The sequence below is a fragment of the Acinonyx jubatus genome, chromosome E1 (assembly GCF_027475565.1).
Source record: "Acinonyx jubatus isolate Ajub_Pintada_27869175 chromosome E1, VMU_Ajub_asm_v1.0, whole genome shotgun sequence".
Taxonomy (NCBI): domain Eukaryota; kingdom Metazoa; phylum Chordata; class Mammalia; order Carnivora; family Felidae; genus Acinonyx; species Acinonyx jubatus.
In genome coordinates this window covers 43,005,875-43,029,961 of record NC_069397.1, presented here as the reverse complement: position 1 = coordinate 43,029,961, position 24,087 = coordinate 43,005,875, and the positions used below count along the sequence as shown (strand labels likewise).

The 24,087-nt window shown below is 36.4% G+C and overlaps 1 protein-coding gene across 1 annotated transcript in view; it reads left to right on the top strand.

The window, feature by feature from the left end:
• Positions 1-24,087, top strand: part of NSF (N-ethylmaleimide sensitive factor, vesicle fusing ATPase) — a 146,918-nt gene that overhangs the window by 76,791 nt on the left and 46,040 nt on the right. Inside the window, exons 10-14 of the mRNA XM_027052017.2 lie at positions 11,353-11,518; positions 12,617-12,691; positions 12,880-13,067; positions 20,663-20,758; positions 22,893-23,049. Of these exons, the coding sequence (XP_026907818.1) occupies positions 11,353-11,518; positions 12,617-12,691; positions 12,880-13,067; positions 20,663-20,758; positions 22,893-23,049 (682 nt within the window). The remainder of the gene's footprint in view (positions 1-11,352; positions 11,519-12,616; positions 12,692-12,879; positions 13,068-20,662; positions 20,759-22,892; positions 23,050-24,087) is intronic.

Genomic DNA, 24,087 nt, shown 5'->3' with positions numbered 1-24,087 from the left:
TCCATTTTGTTGACAGCCAACTTCTCAACAGCAGCAAGAGAGGGCAGACAACAGTGGAAGAATATCTTCACAGTTAAGTGAAAATAACTGTCAACTTAAAATTTTATACCCAGCTTAATTCTCATTCAGGAATAAAGATGAAGATATTTTTTTCAGGCAAAGGCTAATAGAATTAACTAGTTACAGAGGCTTGCTGAAAGAATGTGAAGCAGGATGTAGTTGAGACTGAAGGAAATTGAACCTAGAAGGAAACAGGATACAGGAAATAATGCTGAGCAATGAAATTGGTTGCTAATGTGGATAAAATCTGGAACTTCTGCTTCTCATAGTGGCATATTAGGAAATTTGAATCATGCCTGCCATGAAGACTACCAGAAGAACTCAACAAATATTGAAAAAGTTTTTGTTTAAAGGCATCGAAGAACTTTTAGGATCTAGGGGGAGAATGGAGCTAGAATAAAAGGTCCTGGTGTGTACGGTTACCGTTCCTCTGGAGATATTGCCATTTCTGGAAGGATCTGCTGAACAGCTATGCAGCCCTTTGGACAGGCCAGTGGGAATAAGGGGGCAGGGATTAAAATCCATCATGGCAGCGCCCGGCAGGCTGAGTTGGAAGAGCATGTGACTCTTGATCTCAGGCTTGTGAATTCGAGCCCCACATTGGGTTTAGAAACTACTTTTTAAAAATATAAATAAATAAAAAATTTTTAGCAAAAAATCAATCCGTGGCTCATGAAGAGAGGACACTTGATGAACATGCCTCAGTTTGGGTTGGGAACCTGTAGGGCTACACCACAGAAGCAAGAGTTAACCAGAAGTAGACATCCTGTCAAAGCTGCAGATCAGCTTGGAATCACATCTAACTTCTCTAAAATTAAATTGAGAGTTCCTAAATCGCTCATGCTCTCCAGCATCCAGCAGAATTATAGATCCTTCCTAGAAGAAGTTAATACCATGCAAAGTCACAAATTATTTTTATAGCTTGCAAATGAAATGCCTGGTTTTAATCAAAAGCAGTCAGATATACAAAGACATAAACCACTTGAAGAAAGAGAAACAAAAGGTGATAGAAATTGGGCCTCCATATATTGGAATTCTCAGATATAGACTTTTAAAATAACTACACTTGCCATGTTTGGCTCAGTTGATTAAGCATCTGACTTTGGCTCAGGTCATGATCTCACAGTTTGTGTATTTGAGCCCCACGTAGGGCTCTGTGATGACAGCTCAGAGGCTGGAGCCTGCTTCAGATTCTGTGTCATCTCCTCCTCCTCCTCCTCCTCCTCCTCTTCCTCCTCCTCCTCCTCCTCCTCCTCCTCCTCCTCCTCCTCCTCCTCCTCCTCCTCCTTCTTCTTCTCTCTCTCTCTCTCTCTCTCTCAAAAAGAAATAAAAACATTAAAAAAATAAAACAGAAATTCTGGTAATGAGATATTCAGCAACTGAAATTAACTCAAGTAGATGGGTTTAAACAGCAGATTAGACACATGTGAAGAGAGAATTAGTGCACTAAAAGATGTTAGACAAAAATAACCAGAAACAAAGGATGGAAGGAATGAAGAGAGATAGAAAATTCCCCAAGGAGGTCTAGTGAGTATATTTAAAGTTCCAGCAAGTCTGGAAAAAAAGGATGGGTCAGAAGCAGTATTTGAAGAGAAAATGGTTTAGAACTTTCTAAAACTGATGAACATTAATTCATAGTTTCCAGGAGTTACATGAACCTCAAGCAAGAGAAATACTAAAGAAGCTTACTCCTATAGATAATCTTTGTTAAACTGCCAGACAAAAACAGAAAAATCTTAAAAGCAGTTAGAGAAAAAAGAAAGATTATCTTTAACTAAGCAACAGTTAGCTGGTGGCTGTCTTCTCAACACAAATGATGGAAACCAGAAATCGGTTGAATACTACTTTTTAGAAGTTGAAAGAGAATAACTGTTAGCTTAGAACTTTATATCCAGTAAATGGATAAATTGGCATGTAAATATACAATGAAGTACTACACAGTAATGAGAAATAGACTATGGCTATGCACAGTTGTGAATCTCACAAATAAATGTTGAGCAAAAAAAACCAGATGAGAAAGAATACATACTATATGATTCCATTTATATAAAGTTCAATGAAAATATAATGTTTAATGATGCATGCTTATGTGGTAAAGTATAAAGAAAAGCAAGAAGTAATTACCATAAAAAATCAAATTGGGGTTGCCTATGGGGAAAAATAGGGGACAGATATTGAGGAAGGGCTGTGAGGACATGTTCCCAGGATGCTGGCACTGTTCTGTTTCTTGTTATCTAGATGTTAGTTTTGTGACGGTTCCTTGAAAAATACATTCATATTTCGTGAACCTTCCCTCTCTGTACACCATACTTCATAATAAAAAGTTTAAAAGAGGTAAACTTAATAATCACTCACTGTATACAACAACAATAATAATCATCAATATGGGTGGTTTTTAAGGGTAGAACTAAAATATGGAACAAAACATGAGAAGTAGATTAAATATATATAAGATATTTGTATTATTTGGGAAGAGAATAGCACTATTAATGAACATAAATGTGTATGTGAGATTTGTGTATAACTTTCATGCTTTTCCAAAGCATGAGAAGGAGCTGGGAAAGGAATCAAGAAAACTCAAAAACTTCAGAAGGCCAAGACTCAAAGAAAATTTGAAGATATTGAAAATGTAACTTAAAAAAAGTTTTTCCACTTACATCAACAGTCATAATTATAAGGTACCTAGAATCGAATATTTACAGGAAAATTAAAGAAGAAAACTGTAAACATTTTTGAGAATCTTTTTTTAAGAGCTAATAAATGGTAAGATAAAACATGTTCACATGTGGGAATACCGACAATATCATAAAAATGACAGGTCTGCCCTGTCATTTAATTTTTGAATTCATGCTTTCCCAATCAAGTCTAACAGCAATTTTTTTAATTTAAGAACTTGATTTTTTTTTTTGGAAGCTCAAGGAGCCATAAAAATTTTGGAAAATTATGAAGGCTTATTTCAGAAGATATCACAACTTACTAAAAAGCTGTAATAATCGAGACATTTATATGTTCTTGCATAAACAGACCGAAGAAACAGAATAGAACACAGAAGAACTTGCTGTATGAAAAATGACATTACAAATCAAAGGGGGAAGAATATTCCATGAATCAGGACGAGATCATTGGCTTTCTGTTTGGATAAAGATACAATACAATCCCTATCTCACATCATACAGAATTGCAGAATGGATTTGAAAAAAATAAACTAAAACTTGCCAGAGAAAATATTTTTGGAAGAAATAGGCCAGAAGCTTTAAGAATTGAGGCTAGAGAAGAATTTCTTTATTAAGATACAGAAATCAAATGCATTAAGGAAAAAAAAATGTTAACTTGGTTACATTAATATAATAAGATTCCATCTGACAAATTACACTAAATACAGATATCTCAAACTGGAGAGGATATTTACAATGCATATAATCGCCAAAGAATTGGCATTTTATATATTACTTCTCTGTAGTAACTCCTGTATAATATGTACAAAAAAGGCAGACATCACAATTAAAAAAAAAAATGGCAAAGGATATGAACAGGCACTTCTCAGAGAAAGAACCCAACTGAAGATAAGCAAATGAAAATATGCTCAGGAAAATGCATAATATGAGATACGTTTTATAAACAACCTGGCAGAATTTACAGAGACTAATTGCACCAAAAGTTGGTGAAGTTGTGAAGAAACAGGGCCTCATATACATTATTAGTTGTAGGATGAATTAGAAGAAGATACCAAGTGGGTAATATCTTGCATATGAATTTGACAACATCGTGAAGATGTGCAACCCCATGACCCATGAGTTTTCCTACAAAACAGCAACCCTAGAGAAACACTGTAGTGCTTGAGCACAAAATGACTTGTACCGGGATGTTGATTGCTGCACTGTTTGTAATGGGGGTAAAAATAGAAGCATCTTGATTTTTCCTTGGTAGCAAATGGGGTATCATATAAACATTAAAATGAATAATAATAGATTTACATGGGTCAATATAAATAATAGAAACACAATAACATCTAATATTTTATTAAATCTAGCTTTGCCAAATCTAACCTGTCATTTCCCTCTTTCTCTTATTTTTATTGACAGTAAAAATAAAATGTTAACGTTGCCTTCTTAAACCTTTTAATGCTTCTAGTCTGCTTGTTGAGTGCTCAATTGTTTCACTGACACAAGGTGGTTTTCTCCCCTGCTGCTCTGTGTCCCATTAAGCACTTGTTCATATGTTCAAGTCTCTGGCCTTTTAAGCCACATTGGTTCTAGAAGGCATGGGTCCTGGTGGATTGGTACAAGTCCAATAACTGATCTTAACTCCTCAGATAGTGCCAGAACCAATTCAGTTTTACCATTCATCCCTAATACTACAGTATTTTCTGCTTCAAAAATCTTTTTAATACCAAGTATACCAAGAAGACTCATCACCACCATTTACTATCTGGGTTGAAAGAATTCCTTTTTAAAAATTATTTTTGGGGCACCTGGTGGCTCGGTTGAGTGTCTGACTTTGACTCAGGTCATGATCTCATGGTTCATGAGTTTGAGTCCCACATCAGGCTCACTGCTGTCAGTGCACAGCCCACCTCAGATCATCTGCCCCCCCCGCCCCTCCCCCATTCGTGCTCTGTGAAAAAATAAATACAACATTAAAAAAAAATAAATTATTTTTAAGGTATTTTACAAATAATTTACAAATGTAAGAATATAAGGGAGTGAAAGACTATTAAATATTTAATAAGAACTTAAATACAGCAAACCAAGTTTTTATTCCATATTTTCCTGGGTTTGAAGATACACGTGTGTGTGTGTGTGTGTGTGTGTGTGTGTGTGTGTGTGTGTGTGTGTATCCATCTATCCAAATGGGCAGGAGCCCCTGAGTGTGACTAACTGTTCATCAGTTGTCACACATGAACTTCTACAGACTGATTCTGTTTTAAATACACCTCTAACAGAGTCTAGCTTATCATAACTTCTGGTTTTTCTTATACTCGCATTGGCAAGACACAGTACTTAAGAAATTTTTTAAAAAGTCTTCATTTTGTTGAAGAGAGGATGGCCACCAGGTGCTCCATAGTTGCAAAACATTTTCATTTTGAAACTTGTATACACCTTTTAGATTGGTCAATCAGATTTTTAATGTCTGTATCACCTGTTTCTTCTCATTATCTCTCTATAATACCTGTCTTCAGCATCTATTTGAAACCATATTAAGGAAATTGCGATGCTCAGATGAAATAAAAGATGAAAGAATACTGTCATGTGTCCTTTTAGAAAAATGAGATGGTCTAGTTTTTTGTCACAAAATATTGCACTGTGAAGATTTTTGTTTAATAAGTAACTAGATGAAAATGCCATTTTTTTTTTGGTCCTTAGAAATATTCACTCATTCTTGAGTTTGAGAAAACTTATGCAGGATAACATCTGAGGGAACAGACTCTGAGATTTTACTTATAATGATGATTTTCACCATCTTCATTAGGTGCCGCTAATCACTCTGCATTAATCTTTGGATTCACTTAATAAATATGAAATAGCTTCCTCTGTCCGTTTTCTTTTCTTTGACGTTATGGCCAGAGAATTAAAAAAAAAAAATCTGAATTCTCCACTGTGTTCAGTTAAAGCTAAAACCAGGCAACAAAGATGGAGGATGTTGTCTCCAGATTTCTTTTCTACCTTCTTGAAAGATGTGGTAAACCTGGGGCAACACAGTAAGAAAGCTGAAGGGTGATGTCATGGGGTATTGATTTCCACCGTTGCATTATCCCTCTGAGCACTTCCATCATTCTTCCATTTTCTTATTCTTTTAATCTTTTTTAAGATAGTTAGGAATAATTGATGAGTAATGATGACATAATTTCTAGAATGTTGAACTAGCATAATATATCTTAGATTTATAAAAAGATCCAGTGGATTCATGGTAATTGCAAGATAGAATGAATTTTATTCTATGTATTCTGTATTTAAAAATGTATTTTCCATTTTGTTCTGTGAAAGACTTCTAATAAAAAGTCATGAAATACCAATATTTATAAACATTTGAAACTATTCAACAAAAAACTTGAAAACAGAAATTTTATCTAAAGCACCCTGATGGTGTACTGAATGTTAAACACTAGGTGCAGGTGAGTCAAAATGTCCTGTAAAGAAGCATTTTGTAAAATCTGTTGTGACAGTTTCCACATGGCTATAGGTATCTTTGGTGCTGTTTTAAAACTTGCAGACAGTTTAAATATGACACTGTTAATGATAAAACTGAATTGACAAAGAATTTCTAGGTAGATATTAATCTAGCCAGCTTTTTCAGTTACACCTTTTCTCAATTCTTATATCCAGAAAGGGCTTGGTATACTCAGCTAATGACCCCATGAAGGGTAGGTGTGTGTTACATAATAAGGAAAGGCATCACCTCTGTGATTCTGGACAGTCCAGGCTGACGGAGATGAACACTTACATATAGGTCAAACTAGTTAAATATAGAACAGCCGTTATCAAAGGCAGTTGCCAGGGGCGCGACAGCATCAGCTTTGTTTCTATGGCGGAAGACTTTGCAGATGGTAAGAACAGAGCTAGAGGCCAGTGAACTAAAAAGGATTTAAACTCTTTGGTAAAGGGCTTATTGATGAGTCAGCTGTAATCTGTGAATATTAATCTTGACATCTTCCTTACCTGACTCCTAATTTATTGCAAGAAGAACTTACCTTTATTTAAGTAACACACCTGTAAAAATTGATGTGGTTGTACTGACTAGGTTGGGGAAGGCACTTGATGACAGGTCACAAGATTAGTAAGGTTGTGAAAAGGTCAGAATTAATACTGAATTATGTTTAAGACAGATTGCTCCTATGATCCTACAGTGTTCCTATTGTCTCTGGCTTCCCATCCACACAGATGACTTTTGAGGTTGGACTGAGAAGGAAGTCATGATTCCAGTGGCAACATAAGGCACACTGATAGCAAAATTCATACTTTTTTTTAGCAGCTTTTTGTTTCATGCTAAATTGGCAGGCAACCTTGAATAAAAATGTCTTACGAAATAATGTAGAATCTCAGTTTTTTAGTGGCAAACAGCAGTGACCTTGTTTTGCACCAAATATGGCAAGAATACCCTATCATACAGAAGTGTTTGGTAAAGCTGAGGGTATAGTTCCAATTCCTGATTCTCAGTCATTTCTGCAGTTAGAAAGATAATCATTTTTGGTGTTGAATTTTTTTCTTTAGGCAGCAGGCTATCACTTATCATCAGACATCTGTTCGGTAAATATGACTATATTGAGAAAATAAGTTAAATTTTTTTTCAGATTTGAATTTAGTTTTTAAAACATTGGTGGAAAGAGAACAATCTTAAGTAGTGTTTAGGAAAAAAAAAACTAGTTAAATTTTGGAAACCTTGATGAACTTAAGACTATCATCTTGCATAGAATTGCATTAAAGAGTGAACAATATTCCAAATATGCATAGTGAAGTATAAGTATTATAAGATACTTTATTTTTAAAAATTTATTATTATTAAGTAAAATTGACTTTTCTAGTATTCAGTTTTATGAGTTTTAACACATGTATAGTTTCATGTAACCATCACCAAAGTCTGGATATGGAACATTTATCATCACCCCCCCACCCTTACTCAAATTCCCTCATGCTGTCTCCTTATGGTCACTCGCCCTTTGCTAATAACTCCTGGATACTAATAATCTGCTCTCCATCCCTAGAAGTTTTGTCTTTTCAAGAATGTCATATAAATGGGATCGTAGTATGTAACCTTTGAGACTGGCTTCTTTCACTTGGCATATTGCCTTTGAAATACATCCAAGTTGTTGCATGTATCAGACATCTCCTTTTATTGTTGAGTAAAATTCCATTGTATGGATGTACTATAGTTTGTTTATCCATTCACCCACTTAAGGGCATTTGGGTTTCCAGTCTGGGGCAATTATGAGGAGAGCTGCTATATACCAAGGAGTGGAATTTCTGGATCATAGAGTATTTTATCTATTTGTGATTTTAAAAAATACTTTACATATTCAGGTTTGTTTTAGACCTAGTCTAATTTCAGCTTTGGAACTGTTTTTCTTTTCCTACTTCTGATGTAACATTTCATCTTTCATCTTTGTGATGTTTTCCTGATTCTCTTTTTCTTCAGGTTGCCTTTACTGTAGACATCATATGGTATTGCAGCCCAGAACCTTCTTGCTTTTATATTTCTCCAGTTTAATTATATGATTCATCTTCTTACAGAATCTAGTTTGCCACTAGATTCTTCTCTACTGCTTGTAGATGACTTTCAGGTCTATCTTTCTCTCTTTTGTCTAGTTGCATGTATCTTTTTTTTTCTAGAGGTCATTTCTTTGTATATGTGTGTGTGTGTGTGTGTGTGTGTGTATATAAAATGTTTGTTTGTTTGTTTATTTATTTATCTATCTATCTATCTATCTTGAGGGGGGAGAGGGGCAGAAAGAGAGGGAAAGAATCCCAAGCACACTCTGCACTGTCAGTGCAAAGTCCTACGCTGAGCTCGAACCCACAAACCATGAGATCATGACCTGAGCTGAAGTCAAGAATTGGATGCTCAACCAACTGAGCCATCCAGATGCCCCTGGAGGACATTTCTAATTAGATGTTCTGTTGACACTTTAATATTATCATAGTAGAAACTTTAAAAAAAATTTCTTTTGCGTCTTTTCATTCTGCATCTTTCTTATCCTAACTACAAGGTATTTCTTATCTTTGTTGTCACTTCCCCCTTCCACATGCAGGCAATAATCAAATCTAGGACTTTGTTTTTTTATTTTATTTTATTTTATTTTATTTTTATTTTTCTGATTTTTTTTAGAGATAGAGGGCACACATGATCGAGGGGCAGAGAGAGAGAGAATCCCATGAGGGACAGAGAGAAAGAGAGGGAAGAGTAGAACTTTGCTTTTTTAGTCATCACCACTTCCATTACCAAAATAAACTTACAGATTCTGTTTACCTTATTTATGTACCATTGTTTCTCGCTGACCTAACTGCAGTCTTATTATTATGAAGTAAAATTGACCTTTATCTTCTGCAGTTTCTTTGTCTGCATATGGTATAGTTGTATTTATAGGTATGTGAAAGGGCTGAAGATACTATCTGGACTGAAAAAAGGGTTACAAACTACTTACATAGCACCAGATTAATAATAGGAGTTATTTCCAGCTAGTTGAATTTTGGATGATTGTGATTTCTTTACATTTTTTAGTATTTTTCCACATTTTCTATAATCATGTATTTTGCAAATAGAAACAAAAATAACAGTTTTAAATACTTTTCTTTTGTTAATTTTTTTTTTATTTTTTAAAATTTACATCCAAATTAGTTAGCATATAGTGCAACAATGATATCAGGAGTAGATTCCTTAGTGTCCCTTACCCATTTAGCCCATCCCCCCTCCCACTACCCCTCCAGTAACCCTCAGTTTGTTCTCCATATTTATGAGTCTCTTCTGTTTTGTCCCCCTCCCTGTTTTTAGATTATTTTTGTTTCCCTTCCCTTATGTTCATCTGTTTTGTCTCTTAAAGTCCTCACACGAGTGAAGTCATATGATATTTATCTTTCTCTGACTAATTTCACTTAGCATAATACCCTCCAGTTCCATCCACGTAGTTGCAAATGGCAAGATTTCATTCTTTTTGATTGCTGAGTAATACTCCATTGTATATATATATATCACCTCTTCTTTATCCATTCTTCCATCAATGGACATTTGGGCTTTTTCCATACTTTGGCTGTTGTTGATAGTGCTGCTATAAACATGGGGCTGCATGTGTCCCTTCAAAACAGCACACCTATATCCCATGGATAAATGCCTAGTAGTGCAATTGCTGGGTCGTAGGGTAGTTCTATTTTTAGTTTTTTGAGGAACCTCCATACTGTTTTCCAGAGTGGCTGCCCCAGCTTGCATTCCCATTTTCAAAAATTTTTTAATGTTTGTTTATTTTTGAGAGAGAGACAGAGACAGAGCGTGAGCAGGGGAGGGGCAGAGAGAGAGGGAGGCATGGAATCCGAAGCAGGCTCCGACTCCAATCATGACTGAGCCAAAGTCAGATGCTCAACCCACTGAGCCACCCAGGCGCCCTAAATAATTTTCAAAGAATAGTTAATATTCAAGAAAATACAAGATTCAGTGAGCTCCCAATTTTTTAACTAAAATAAATTTAAAATATAAAAATAAATCTAGAGAATGTTAACAGCATTTATCTTTAGGTATTATATAGTATATATCATAGGTATGATAGGACATAGTTTATTTTTAACTTATTTCTATTTGTTTTACAACTTCTGCTCAGTTAGTGTCTAATGCTTTTATAATGAAGTAAATATTAAAAATATTATATCCTTTTTAGAGGGTTAATGAATACCAACCATATCTAATCCTAAATCACATGTACCCATCATTTATATTAACCATATGTAAGTCAAGTTTTCACATATTCTGTTAATCTCTGATGGGTTATTTTTGTTGTTTAAAAAAAAAGAAAAGAAAATGTATAGAGTATACTTCCTTCTTTGGTTCCTAATGGGAGACTTAAATACTTGACTATAAATTGTTAGAAGGTCCATGTTAACTTAACCTAGTGAATTATTAGCATTTGGAAGTATTTGCATCTATTAAAGGTTCACAGTACATAAAATTATTTTCTTGTAATAATGACTCTATATTCAATAAACTCAAACAGAAATCACTATGCAGAAGAAACAGCACCCCTTGACTATTCCTTCTATAAACTGTGTCTCTGTTCTCACTTTACTGTTAGGAAGAAGTAATCTGTTTTCATGTGATGTAACAGAATGTGAACCGTGCTCACTTCCTTCCCTCATCTGCCCCCTTTCCAGGTGGCCTCCGAGTGGAGTTACTGTTCACAGCCGTATAGTGTGACAAACAAACATTAAACCTGCTGCAGCTGGGATAGTTCCCTCACCAAAACTCAGGGAAAATGGGAGGGAGTTGCCCTTCACTGACTTAAGACATGGATCTGATAATTATGAATTCTTCTTTCAAATAGTGAGAGAAGAAATGTGTGTCATTGAACAGGTTGTTATTTGGTGGGCTGTTCACATTCATCAGTAAATAATGTGTATTTTTGTTTTATGGCTATTAAATATGAAGTTCTGGAATGCCTTTGAGAGCACAGCAGCCATGATTGATTATACTTTCTGTATTTGTTAGTCAAAATGCAGCAAAATCAATCCGTGGAAGTTTTGTTTTGCTTTTTTTAAATTAGTTTGTTTAATAATATATTCAAGTTATGACCTTTAATATAATTTCTTCCCTTTCTAGCTTGGTGCTAACAGTGGCTTGCACATAATCATCTTTGATGAAATTGATGCCATCTGCAAGCAGAGAGGGAGCATGGCTGGTAGCACAGGAGTTCATGACACTGTCGTCAACCAGTTGCTGTCCAAAATTGATGGGGTAGAGCAGCTGAACAACATCTTAGTCATTGGTATGTTTGCTTTAAAAAAACAAAAGTTCTGTGATTTCAAAAACGTGAGATAAATAGGTTCTGAATTAAGATCTGAGCAGGTTGTAATTACACTGTACTGCCCATGTTTCCAAATTAGAATCAAGTGATATTGAAGAATTTGACTGTTTTAATGTCTAGCCTTAATAGGACAAATAAAAGATGGGTTTTAGTGACTCATGGGTGTATGCTTACAGCTCAAAGATGAAAAAGACAGCAGAGTGTAATGCAGTGGTTTTCAAATTGCATCCTGTAGGCCTCCAGGGGCCCCAGAGGTGCCTCAGGGTCTGTGAGTGAGCTTCAGATCATGTATCCCAGTGGTAACTTCTTTTAATTGCTTCATGTACTCAGATTCTTCTTCTCCTTCTCCTTCTCCTCCTCCTCCTCCTTCTTCCTTCTTCCTTCTTTCTTTCTTGCTTCTTTTTTTGAAATGTTTTTATTTATTTTTGAGAGAGGGAGACAGACCGAGCATGAGCTGGGGAGGGGTAGAGACAGAGGGAGGCACAGAATCCGAAGCAGGCTCCAGGCCCCGAGCTGTCAGCACAGAGCCCAAACGTGGGGCTCGAACTCACGAACCACGAGATCACGACCTGAGCTGAAGTCAGACGCTTAACCACCTGAGCCACCCAGATGCCCCTGTACTGAGATTCTTCTTAAGGTGACTTTAGAAACAAAACAAAACAAAACTTCTGCTGCTTAGGAAGGTTGAAAACCATTGGCCTACGGAAAAGGAGAGGGACGTTGAGGTTGGACAGATTACATTCACATACATTGCCCCTCTCTCACTTTGGTAGGCTACTTATCCTCTCTGAACCTTACATTCTCTTTTTAAATATTTGAAGTTTTCATTACATTTATATTTCATTGGCAGTGGAGTGAAATACTAAAGCAGAGTCTTCAGGTATTTTCATTAGAACAGATCAAGAACAAATCATATTTTTATTTGAGAATAATTGACTTTCTATTTGATGTTTATAAAATGTCTTAGCTTGTTTGAGAAATCATTATTCTTACATATACTGAAGAGACATTTTATCTTATTTTTGAACTTTGTTGTTTTGTTTTAAAATTTGTGCTCAGGAATGACCAACAGACCAGATCTGATAGATGAGGCTCTCCTTCGACCTGGAAGACTGGAAGTTAAAATGGAGATAGGTAAGCAGGTCTGTCACCGATTGGGAGAAGGGTGTATGTTTAGAGTTCATTAGTAAGAGCAAAGTCATGTAACTTAACACTAGATAGAAAAGTTGTATGTCATGAGGAGTACAGGTTTACCTGCTTAAGTACCTATCAGAAAAGCATTAGGATTATAATAATTTCTATTTTATTTTCAATTTTATCAGGCTTACCAGATGAGAAGGGTCGACTACAGATCCTTCACATCCACACAGCAAGGATGAGAGGGCATCAGTTACTCTCTGCTGATGTAGACATTAAAGAACTGGCTGTAGAGACCAAGAATTTCAGCGGTGCTGAACTGGAGGGTCTGGTGCGGGCGGCACAGTCCACTGCTATGAACCGACACATAAAGGTCAGTAAAATCAGGGCGCTTGGGGGGCTCAGTCGGTGGAGCACCCGACTCTTGATTTTGACACAGGTCATGATCTCACAGGCCCATGGGATCAAGCCCTGTGTCGGGCTCTGCGCTGGCAGCATGGAGCCTGCTTGGGATTCTGACTCTCCTTCTCTCTCTGCCCCTCTCCCACTCACGTGCACTCTCTCTTTCTCCAAATAAATAAATCAACATTAAAAAAAAAAAAAGGTCAGTAAGATCACTAACAAATTAGGAGCCTGCAGCTCTATAAATACTGTGTCGGTATTCTTTCCTTTCACATGTGCCAAGGGCTGTGGTAATGCTGACTTTTGATAGAGAAGAGACATGGTAAAAATAGGAATAGTCGGTTGCCAGATCTTCAGAGTAGCAGGAAGAAATGTAATGGTGGCATCTGCCCCATGGTAACCACTGACACATTTGCCTTCGATTGACGCCATCCGATACAGACATGTGAAGATGAAGATTTCGAAGGATTTTATTTTTAATGTTTGTGCTATGTCGTAACGTGTCATAGGAAATTGTGTTCTCTACAATGCTAGAATTATGGGGGCTGCTTCATTCAGCACACACACCGAACACCTGCTATTTTCTGACTATTAAGCTGGTGACACATCATCAGATGTTTGGCCATGTCTCTCATGGAGCCACGAGCTCCGTGACCTCGCCTCTCAAGGAATTTAGAGTCAAGCAGATGGACCTGTTTGCAAATTAGTATAATAATGTTATTGATATTATGATAGAAATACATATGAGGGTACTTTTATGTTGATAAAATGCTTTCGAATCTTTATCATTCCTTCTCCTCTTTAGATGGATGGATGACTCCCAGGTTGATGTCTCATCTCTTGAAAGTTTCTTTCTCCCACTTTCAGATTTATACTAAATATCTCTACCTGGGTGTTTTATCAGGTCTCAAATTTAATATTCCAAAACCAAATTCACTGTCTTTTTTTTTAAGCTACTTTCCTTCTTGTTCATATTTTCCTGTTTATCCCAATTTCCCAGGCTTTAAACTTCAGGATTCTCTTTAATTCCTGTCACTCCAGCGTGTCCTACATCAAGTCGTTTGGCAAATGTCGCTTCTGTCTTGGCAGGTGTCTTTCAGTTTCTACCCACCTTCTGTTGGATTAGTCTTCCTGTCTCATACTGTTGTGCCCTACAGAAGCTTTCAGCACAAAGTACAGACTTCTTAGCCAGATCTTTAAAGTCCTCTAGATCTGACCCCGAACTAACCTTTCCAAATGTGTTCCCAGTTCTTCTCCATACTTCAGCCAAACTGAAATACTACTCATTGGTCATCAGACATTAATTTATTTTTTCACTTTTTTGCTTTTGCAGAAGTCTTTACGGTCTGCGTTTACTTACCTTTTTAATACCTAGTTCACATGCCACCACTTGCTTCAAACCTTTTCTGATTGTTCTCCTTCAAGAAGTCTGTATTGTCTTCCTTCTTGAAGTAGTAATGTATCGCTTTGTGGTACCTTCAGTTGACTTTGGTTCACCGTAGATTAATTCGGCGCCTACCCTCTGCCAGACGCTGTGCTAGCAGTTAATGCTACACCTGAAAGAAGTAAACCAACCGCCTGCCCCTGAGCAGCTCACAGTTTAATCTCCCCATTCAGGAACAGAAAGTACAGGAGAGTTAAGGAAGTGAAAGCGTGTCAGAGCTGGTCAACTTGTGGGGTGAGAGGATGCTTCACAGAGGAATTTCTGGGCGGATGTGTTTCTTGGTGGTATAGGACATTTTAGGTAGAGGGCAAAGGAACAGAGACACAAAATAGCATGGTGTCTTAGGGTAATTCAGTATCGCTTCAGCATAAAAGGTAGCGGAGGGGAGGTAGAGAGAGATGTGTGAGGAACAAGTCAGGAGACTAAAGCAGGGAGTGGAGCACAAAGAGCCTTTTATACTGTGCTAAGAAGTATGGACTTTTTTCCTGTGAGTAGTGCTAAGCCATTGAAGAGTTTTAAGAATAGCAGTGACATAGTGCTAAAACAGAAGCTCACTCTGACAGCTGTGTCGAGTGGAGTATTGAGAGTGGAGTTGGCAACATCCTATCACTCGTTCTAACCTGAGGATCAGCAAACTATGGCCCGTGGGCCATATCCAGTTAACCACCCATTTTTATATATAATGTCTTCTGGGAACACACCCATTTATTTATGTGTTATCTATGGCTGCCTTCATGCTACAATGGTAGAGTTGAGTATTTGCAATAAGGACTGCATTGCCCACAAAGCCTAAAATAGTTACTGTCTCATTTTCTACGGAAAAAGTTTGTCAACCCCTGTTCTAGACTTTAAGTCCATATCTTATTCATGTCTGAATCCCCCCCAGTGCCCTAAATAGGTCTAAATACTGACAACAGAGCAGGTGTTTGGTAAATATTTCTAGTAAACTCATGTATGTATTCTGAATTAAGCTCTACCTATAAGTCGTAATTTCCCTACATAATAGAAGTGACTTTGTTCTAGCTCAGGGATGCCAAAGGTCAGGATAGTGTGGAAATATAGTACTGGGTCCTTCATAGAATGGATCCATCCATCCATCCATCTATCATTCCTTCATCCTTCCTCCTTGCTTTAAGAAATGTCTTAGAAGTGATGGGGACTTCAAGAAAAATTGTGTGAATGATATGAAAATTGTTCCCCACCATACTGATCTCTCAGAACACATCAGTGCATCTTGGTTTAACCCACAGTGGCTCGTGTATTATCAGAGTTTTCGTATATGCACTGGCCACCAGATTATTTTCTTAGTCACTTGTAATTTTTACCACAATCGTCCTAATCCAAAATGTCATTCTAAGCCATTGTCTCACAAAGAAACACACATTCTTCAAGCATGTATTGGGTTTATCTACACACGAGGCAATGAGGAATGTTGGAAAGATCACAGATTTTGTAGTCAGTAGGTGTGGCTCTGCATTATATTTCTTATACTTTATTTCTGTCAAGGGGAAATAACTACCTCATCAGGTTTTTGTGAAAATGAAATCAGATACTGTATATGGAAATGCCTTACAGACTAGATAAATGTTAATTATTTCCAATTTCGTTATTATTGGCTGGTTTGAGAGCATACCATAAATATCCTTTACAGTGTCTGAGTTTCTGAGTTTGTTGGCTGTTTGCAGTTACAGTTTTTTTCACTGTAAGTGTTAGTTACCACTGTACAGAGTATGTTATCCTTCAGATTTGCAAGTAAGAAGTAGTGCAAGTAGTTGATTTTCTTTCCTTCACGTTTCCCATGTTTTTACTTTCAGACTTAAGGTAATGCATACTGACTTGTGATCAGTGTCTTTTGTATCAAACAGCTTTTAATTTTTTACAGTGTTTGTGAAATATCTAATACAGGGGACTTCAGGGAAGAGACTTATAGGCCACTAACCCTTAGTCCCCAGAAAGAAATAACGTGAACATCTATTATTGCCTTTTCTGCATTTAAAAAAATCTGTCATCAAAACACTGTTTTCACAACAAGACTCCTCAGCTGAACAAAAGGCGTCCAGTTGTAGTATTTCCATTGCTGTAGATGTTTATAGCTTTGCTAGTAATGATTGATGAATAAGTGTTTAATTTGAAGCTTTTGATCTAAAATTGAGACAGAACTTTAAAACATGCATTCAACTGTTTGTTCTAATGTCCTGTTTCTGCATTATAAAAAGCCAGTATTGGTTTTATTTTGTTTCCTTTTCAAAAGATTTAGGCTTAAATAAACTCAGGTGGACTCAACTAAATGAGTCTTCCCTGTTAGACTGTTTTCTTCAAGTTTTCTGAATCAAGTGGAAAATCCAGTCATAAACACCTGATGTGCATGTCATTTGTACTTGAACCCATGTTTGTGGTCAACTGAAATTCGTATGACATTTGGTTGTTTTTCTCTTGAAAGGAATTTCTGCTTCAGGTAGAAAAGACTCATAACCCAAATTTCTTCTGCTCTAATCGGTTGTAAGGAAGTAAATTGAGGACACGCACGCACACAAAACACACAGACACTTTCCACCTGAATCAAAGCTCTGATTTATGCTTACACAATTTCAATAGCATTATTTCTTATTTTCTGTAGAATTTTGATTGATTAAGGTCATTCTGCCCTTAATTTGAGAGGAATGATAAGAACTTTGAAAGGTCAGATTTAAAAGGTTATGAAATTTAAGGGTGACCACTTGATAATTTGCTTGTGTTGAAATACAAGCTTATTAGTTTCTGCAGGTATAAGTTGAAAGATGTTGCCTCTTCTATATTGATTAGCTGTTATAAATAAAATGTAGGAAAAAAATCACAGTAATTCAGACAAATGAGAAAAGGTTTTCTGAATGAGTAAACATTCAGAATTGTAGAATATTTTACTTTATTTTATTTTATTTTTTTAATTTACATCCAAGTTAGTTAGCTTATAGTGCACCAATGATTTCAGGAGTAGATTCCTTAATGCCCCTTAACCCATTTAGCCCATCCCCCCTCCCACAACCCCTTCCAGTAACCCTCAGTTTGTTCTCCATATTTAAGAGTCTCTTATGTTTTGTCCCCCTCCCTGTTTTTATATTATTTTTGCTTCCCTTCCCTTATGTTCATCTCAGAATTGTAGAATATTTTAAAATTAGATTTTACCAATTTTGACAAAATAGTAAAAGTTAGCTAAGAGAAGTCCTTAGAAAACTTATTTTAATGAAGAGGTAGGAATAATTTAGAATATTGATTGTTTACAATTAGGTAACTTCTAAAATTCCTGTAGTGCCTAACAAAAATTTGTCCTAAAATAAATCCCCTAGCCATCTAATTTACTTTTAATTCATTGAGTGAGCCCTTTCTTAATGGCAAAAAGACAAGTTTCACACAGTTTCAGTCCTGAAATCTGTCATACTTTTTTGGCAAATGTGGAAAGGTAAGATTTTCCCTTCATATTATTATATGTTTCTATCATTTGAATTTAGTTTCACTAGCAGAGGAAATCAGCACATAAAACATCATAATAAAAGTTCAGGGCTATATAGAGCAGGGACATTTGGAACGAGGCTGGTGGCTTCACTGGGGTTTTAATGTGATTCTGTCAGAGCTCCTTCACTTCCACCTGAGAGTTTACACCTTGTCAAATCCTTTACGATGTGTCAAAAAGTTTTAATCAGAGTTTAAGACCTTTATGTAAGATTACCTGGGAAGGAAACCTTATATCCCTTAAATTATCCTACCCTTAATGTAAGAAAACGTACGGGCTTGTGTAGGATAAAATGAGATAATGGGTATGATGAAATGAGAAAATATATGCAAACATACTTTATAACCTATAAAGCACTATAGAGATGTCTATATTGTGAACTGAGCATTATAATTTTTTTCATAGAGGTGCTGTTTCCTGTAACACCATTTCCTTTCTTTAACTTAGAAATGTGAAGTAACTTAGAAATGGTGCCTGGGTGGCTCAGGTGATTAAGCATCTTACTTCAGCTCAGGCCATGATCTCATGGTTCATAGGTTCAAGCCCTGCATCAAGCTCCTTGCTGACAGTGTGGAGCCTGCTTGGGATTCTCTCTCTCTCCCTCTCTCTACCCCTCCCCTACTCATGCTTTCTTTCTCTCTCCCTCTCTCTACCCCTCCCCTATTCATGCTTTCTCTCTCTCTCTCTCAAAATACATACATACCTACGTACATACATACATACATAAATGTATGAATAAATTTTTTTGTAGGAGATTCCAGATGCCAGATTATATAGGGAAAAGTGAGAAAGGCTGTCTCCAATACCCCTTGTCTTTCCCTCTCCAGAGGTAGCCAACATTTAGGATGTATCTTTATAATCTTTTCTCTACATTTACAGTCATACATATGTGTGCTTTTTAAAAAAGATTTTAATGGAATTATTCTGCAGTTTATATTTTTCACTTGGCAATATATATTGGGTAACTTTCCATCAGTATGCACAAGTCTTCATTATTTTGGACAAATGCACAGTATTCTAGAATATTACAACAATCTAAAATGTAAGATCCATGAGGGCAGGAACCCTGTTTTGAATTGTTATGTCTCTAGTGTCCAGAACAGTGCATAATAACTATTGTGAAAATGCTTGCCTATGCCTCCCTAAGTATATGTGAGAATCATTCTTTAGGGGAGACAGCTGGATATGTGTTCTCTTCTTGTTTCTAGTGTTGCTAGTGAGAGATATGCCAGTTTTACTCTGGTTTCTTTACAGGTAACCTGTTTTTGTCACCAAAAAGTTGTCTAGGACTTCTCTTCACCTTTGGTGTTCTGATAGTTTATAGCAGTGTGTCTAGACAGATGTGGGGTTTTTTCATTTATCTAATGAGCACTCATTGAATCTTTCAAACTGCAAAGACACTCCTTCGGGTGCAGAGAACATTTTTTCTTCTGTCTCTTATTGTTCGTTTCTCTATCATCCTTTCTCTTCTCTCCTTCTGAGACTCCTCTCTGTTAAATTTTTGGATATGTCTTCTATGCTTTTTAACCTTTCTCTTTCACTTTCTGTCATTTCATGGGATTTGGGGCAGGAAGGGAGATAAATAAATGTATTCTGTTTTGCTGTCTTGATCCGGTTTCTGACATAGTTCCTTTTATCCCGTAAGTCTGACTTTTTACAAAATGTTTGTCATTTCATTTGTCTCAACAATCTGTTCCTAAAGGAACATGACTCGTGTTTTATAATAATCAATGGAAGGTTAATATTGCTTAATTTACTTTTGTTTTATAGTCAGATGTTTTTGAAGATACCTTTTTTAAAAAACGCAGTGCCATTTACAAATTAGACTCACTTGCCTCGTGCTATTGGGAGTGAGCCCAGTCGCGTTAAAAAATGTGCTAGTGTCTCAATCACTCATCAGGTCCAGGCAGCTCCAAGTGCTGATAAAGGCCTTGATGCTTCTCCAGATGTCTGTTCTAAGTGCTAGCTCCAGGTGCAGTAAGCAGAATATTTGGAGCTGGCACAAAGTATGAGTACAAATCAAAATTGTAGGACCTTGGTCTTCTAGAATAATGGTTCACAAACCTAGCTGAGCATTAGAATCACCCGTGGCACTTTTTAAAACTATAAATGCATGGACCCTCTGTTGAACCTGTCAGATCAAAATCCTGAAGGGAGTCGGGCTGGGCTTCTGTGTATCTTTAAAGGCTCTAGAGGTTATTCCGTATGTAGCCAAGGATGAGAACCACTGTTCTTAGAGACCCTTTGTATGTATTTTCTCCTCCTTGTGCCTTATTTTGAAGGGGAAAAAAAAAAACAACTCTCCAGCGTTCTTTGGTCCAAATGTGTCCTAATGTACATAACTGGTACCCTCTGGTAGACACTTAATTTGCTTCTAATCTTCTGCTATTACAAATTACTCTAACAGATATCCTGATATATGTAACTTTCCATACATTTGTGGATATACTCCTGGGATAAATCCCTAGAAGGGGAATTGTTCGGGCAAAAGTTATGTATGTTTGTGAATTTGAGAGAGATGTCTTTTGTCTGTGAAAATATGCTTTTTAAAAAAGTCCCCAGGTATTACATTCTTAGACTGAAAATCGTCTTAAATCTTGGAAGGCCTTACATTTTTGTTTTCATTCCTGATTAGGCCAGCACTAAAGTAGAGGTGGACATGGAGAAAGCAGAGAGCCTGCAGGTGACGAGAGGAGACTTTCTTGCTTCTTTGGAGAATGATATCAAACCAGTGAGTATGGATATTGAGTGATGGATAAACTAAAAAAAAAACAAACCCACAATCGCCATGTTACCCAGTATTCTGTAAGGTTATATGGTATGTACTTTTAAAAATCAGGAAATCTCAGGATTGGAAATGTCCAGTAGGAGAAATATTTGCACATTAATGCTGATGGCTGAGTAATTAGTACTTAAATTGAAATTATTCCTCATGATAGGGAGATCACCATCTCATAACACTTGGTACTCTCGGACTTCATTTTTGCCATTCAGTCGAATGTAAAATGAGCTCTCATTTTGGCCTTGATTTGCAGTTCACTGATCACCTATGAATTTAAGTATCTCTGCGTATGTTTATTGGCTATATGAGTGTCTTCTGTGAAATGCTGTTCATGTCTTTTGCCTGTTTTTCTGTTGTATTATTTATTCTTTATTTGGTCTGTTCAAGTTCTTTATAATTCTTAATAATTATGTGTTGCAAGTATCTTCTTTAAAGACTAAAATCAATTTGTTTTAGCCCTGTCTACTTTTTTATGACTGTTATGACTTTTAAATATAAAATAATTACTTTAACTTACTGAGCATTGGAAATGATTTCATCTTTTGCTGTTATCATTCGTAATAGTTACCAAAAATATTAGAGCCCAGCCTAACTGATCTATTCCAAGATTTTTTTAATGACAAATAATTTGACTACCAGGAAGGAGAAGCTGAGATAACTTGCTTAGTTAAGTAATTAATAACTTCCTTTTATTTGTTCCAAGGGTCCAGGGGATAAAACAGAAAATATAATGACAGAATGAGTAAGGAAGACTCATATATATGGTTAGCCTGGAGGGTCACTGTTTCCAGGTTCAGGTATCTTAAAGCTGCTGCTATGAAGCTTACAGCATATACTTGGAATAATTAAAGACAAAAAGCCAGCCAATCTGTATATTTCCTTCAATAGCCATTCAACAAGTGCTTACTAGACTCCTCCTTTATAACTTTTTACAGGGCCATCGAGTTTCTCATATCCAAAACAGGGAATGATAACTTTCTTCTGTGTACAGGAATCAAAGGACTAGTGCATTCAAGGACAAAAGCGTGGTCTGCAAAATGATTTGGTGGCAAAGTAACAGAGTAATGAGACCACCGTATGTTGTTGAGACAGTATTACAGAGGATGACTTTCTGTGAGGTGCAAGTTCTAAAGAGCTGTGAAAATCATTCTATATGTTGGATAATGAAAATTTGACTTTTTGAGGGATGTGGTAAATTTTTAAAATTTGAAGTTCTCAAGATATGGGACCTTTAGATTACATTGAGTTATGTTTTCCTACTCATTTCTTCACTTGTTAACATTTTAAAAACACAATTCCATTAAGTCGCTAAGTACTAAAGTTACTGATTACCCTTGGCAGCTGGTTTGGTGGGAGTTACAATTTAAAACTAGAAGTTGAAAATGAAGAGGGATGTGATTTAAGCTCTGATATGTAGCGAGCATACATAAAATTATTATATATAGTGATTGCTTTTTATTTCCTTTTTCTGATACTTTAGTCTTTCATTATAGTTGCTCATTGCTACCTCATTCTAAATCTTATATTTACACACATAAACTTACCTTGGTGCCATTTAACTTATGTCCCCACCACCAAGCTGATGTGGACAAGATCTCCTCAATGCCATTTCATTTCCCATTTTAATCCATGACACCGACAGTCAATGTCAGGATAGTATCTTTGTCTGCTGAGCCAACTGTTTCTAAGTTGTAAGTCCATAATCTCTTTCTCCCTTTGTTCTTAACAGAAGGACACAAGCAGTGTACTCCTTATAGAAACAAGCACATTGGAACCTGCCCTTTCTCAGGGGTTACAAGGGCTTGGGCTCTTGTAGAATCTGACCCTAGAATCTTTGTTTTATTCTGTTAAGTCACCCAAAACAGCTTCCTCCCCACCACCGTTGGGTAAAAGTTTAAATGAGAAATGATAAGATAATGGTTTTTTGTTTGTTTTTATTTGCTTTTCAGGCTTTTTACGTTAATGTGGAATATTGCTCAATACTTTTAATATGTAGGAATTATTACTCATCTTTTATATTTTTGGGAATTTTAGTTTTTATACTGACACTCAAAATGCTTTAAATTATAATTTTCCTCCATAGGCATTTGGCACAAACCAAGAGGATTATGCAAGTTACATTATGAATGGTATTATCAAATGGGGCGATCCAGTTACTCGAGTTCTAGAAGATGGGGAGCTGCTGGTTCAGCAGACTAAAAATAGTGATCGTACACCCCTGGTTAGCGTCCTTTTGGAAGGTGAGAAAGAATGAAGAGATGGCATTAAAAGTTTAAAAAAAAAAAAAAAGCACTTTTACAAAGTTATTTATTTAGCACATTCCAGAAAAATGAATTGTTTTCAGTTTAAAACCTATTCATGATCTAAAAATAGCAATCCAGTTTATGTACCAATATTGTACACAAATTAAAGTTGGGGAGGGGGCATGTTACTGACAATGATAGTAACTAGTTTCTTGTAGAATTGCATTGAAACTTCTGTTACTTAATAGACTGTGTGATACCACATAGTAATCAACTTGATTAAATAAATATTCACTAAATATTATGTAGTAGACTGTATGATACCACATAATACTTAGTTCAATTAAATAAGTATTCATTGAGTAAAATGTTTTAGGTATTGAACCAGTTGCTGGGGATATAAAGACATTCACAGAGTTCAGTCTGGTCATTAAAAAAAACATGTAAACAAATTCTTTTTTTTTTTTTTTTTTAATTTTTTTTCTTTTAATGTTTGTTTATTTTTGAGATGAGAGGGGGACAGAGCACAAGCCAGGGAAGGGCAGAGAGAGAAGGAGACACAGAATCTGAAGCAGACCAGGCTCTGAGCTGTCAGCACAGAGCCCCATGTGGGGCTTGAACTCATGAACTGTGAGATCATGACCTGAGCCAAAGTCAGACCCTTAACCCACGAAGCCACCCAGGTGCCCCCATGTAAACAAATTCTTAACTACAGTGTATATGTGAAGGTGTGTGTGAATGCAAGTCATTTTGCGCAGGATGATCAAAGAAAGCTAAAGGTGGTGTTTAATTTAGACTTGGAAGGATTAGTTAGGAGTTTGCCAAGTAGACAAAAAGGTAAGGACATTCTGTTCACCAGGTAACTTGTTTACAGTTATGATTAGTACAACAACAGAAAAGTTTGGTGAGTCCACATGACAGAGGAATCTAACTCCTTTCAAAGGTCTGGGAGTGAAAGCTCCCTGAAACACATTAAGCCAAGATCTGAAGGATGAGAAACTGGCTGAGCAAAGTAATTGGGGAAGATGTTCTAGG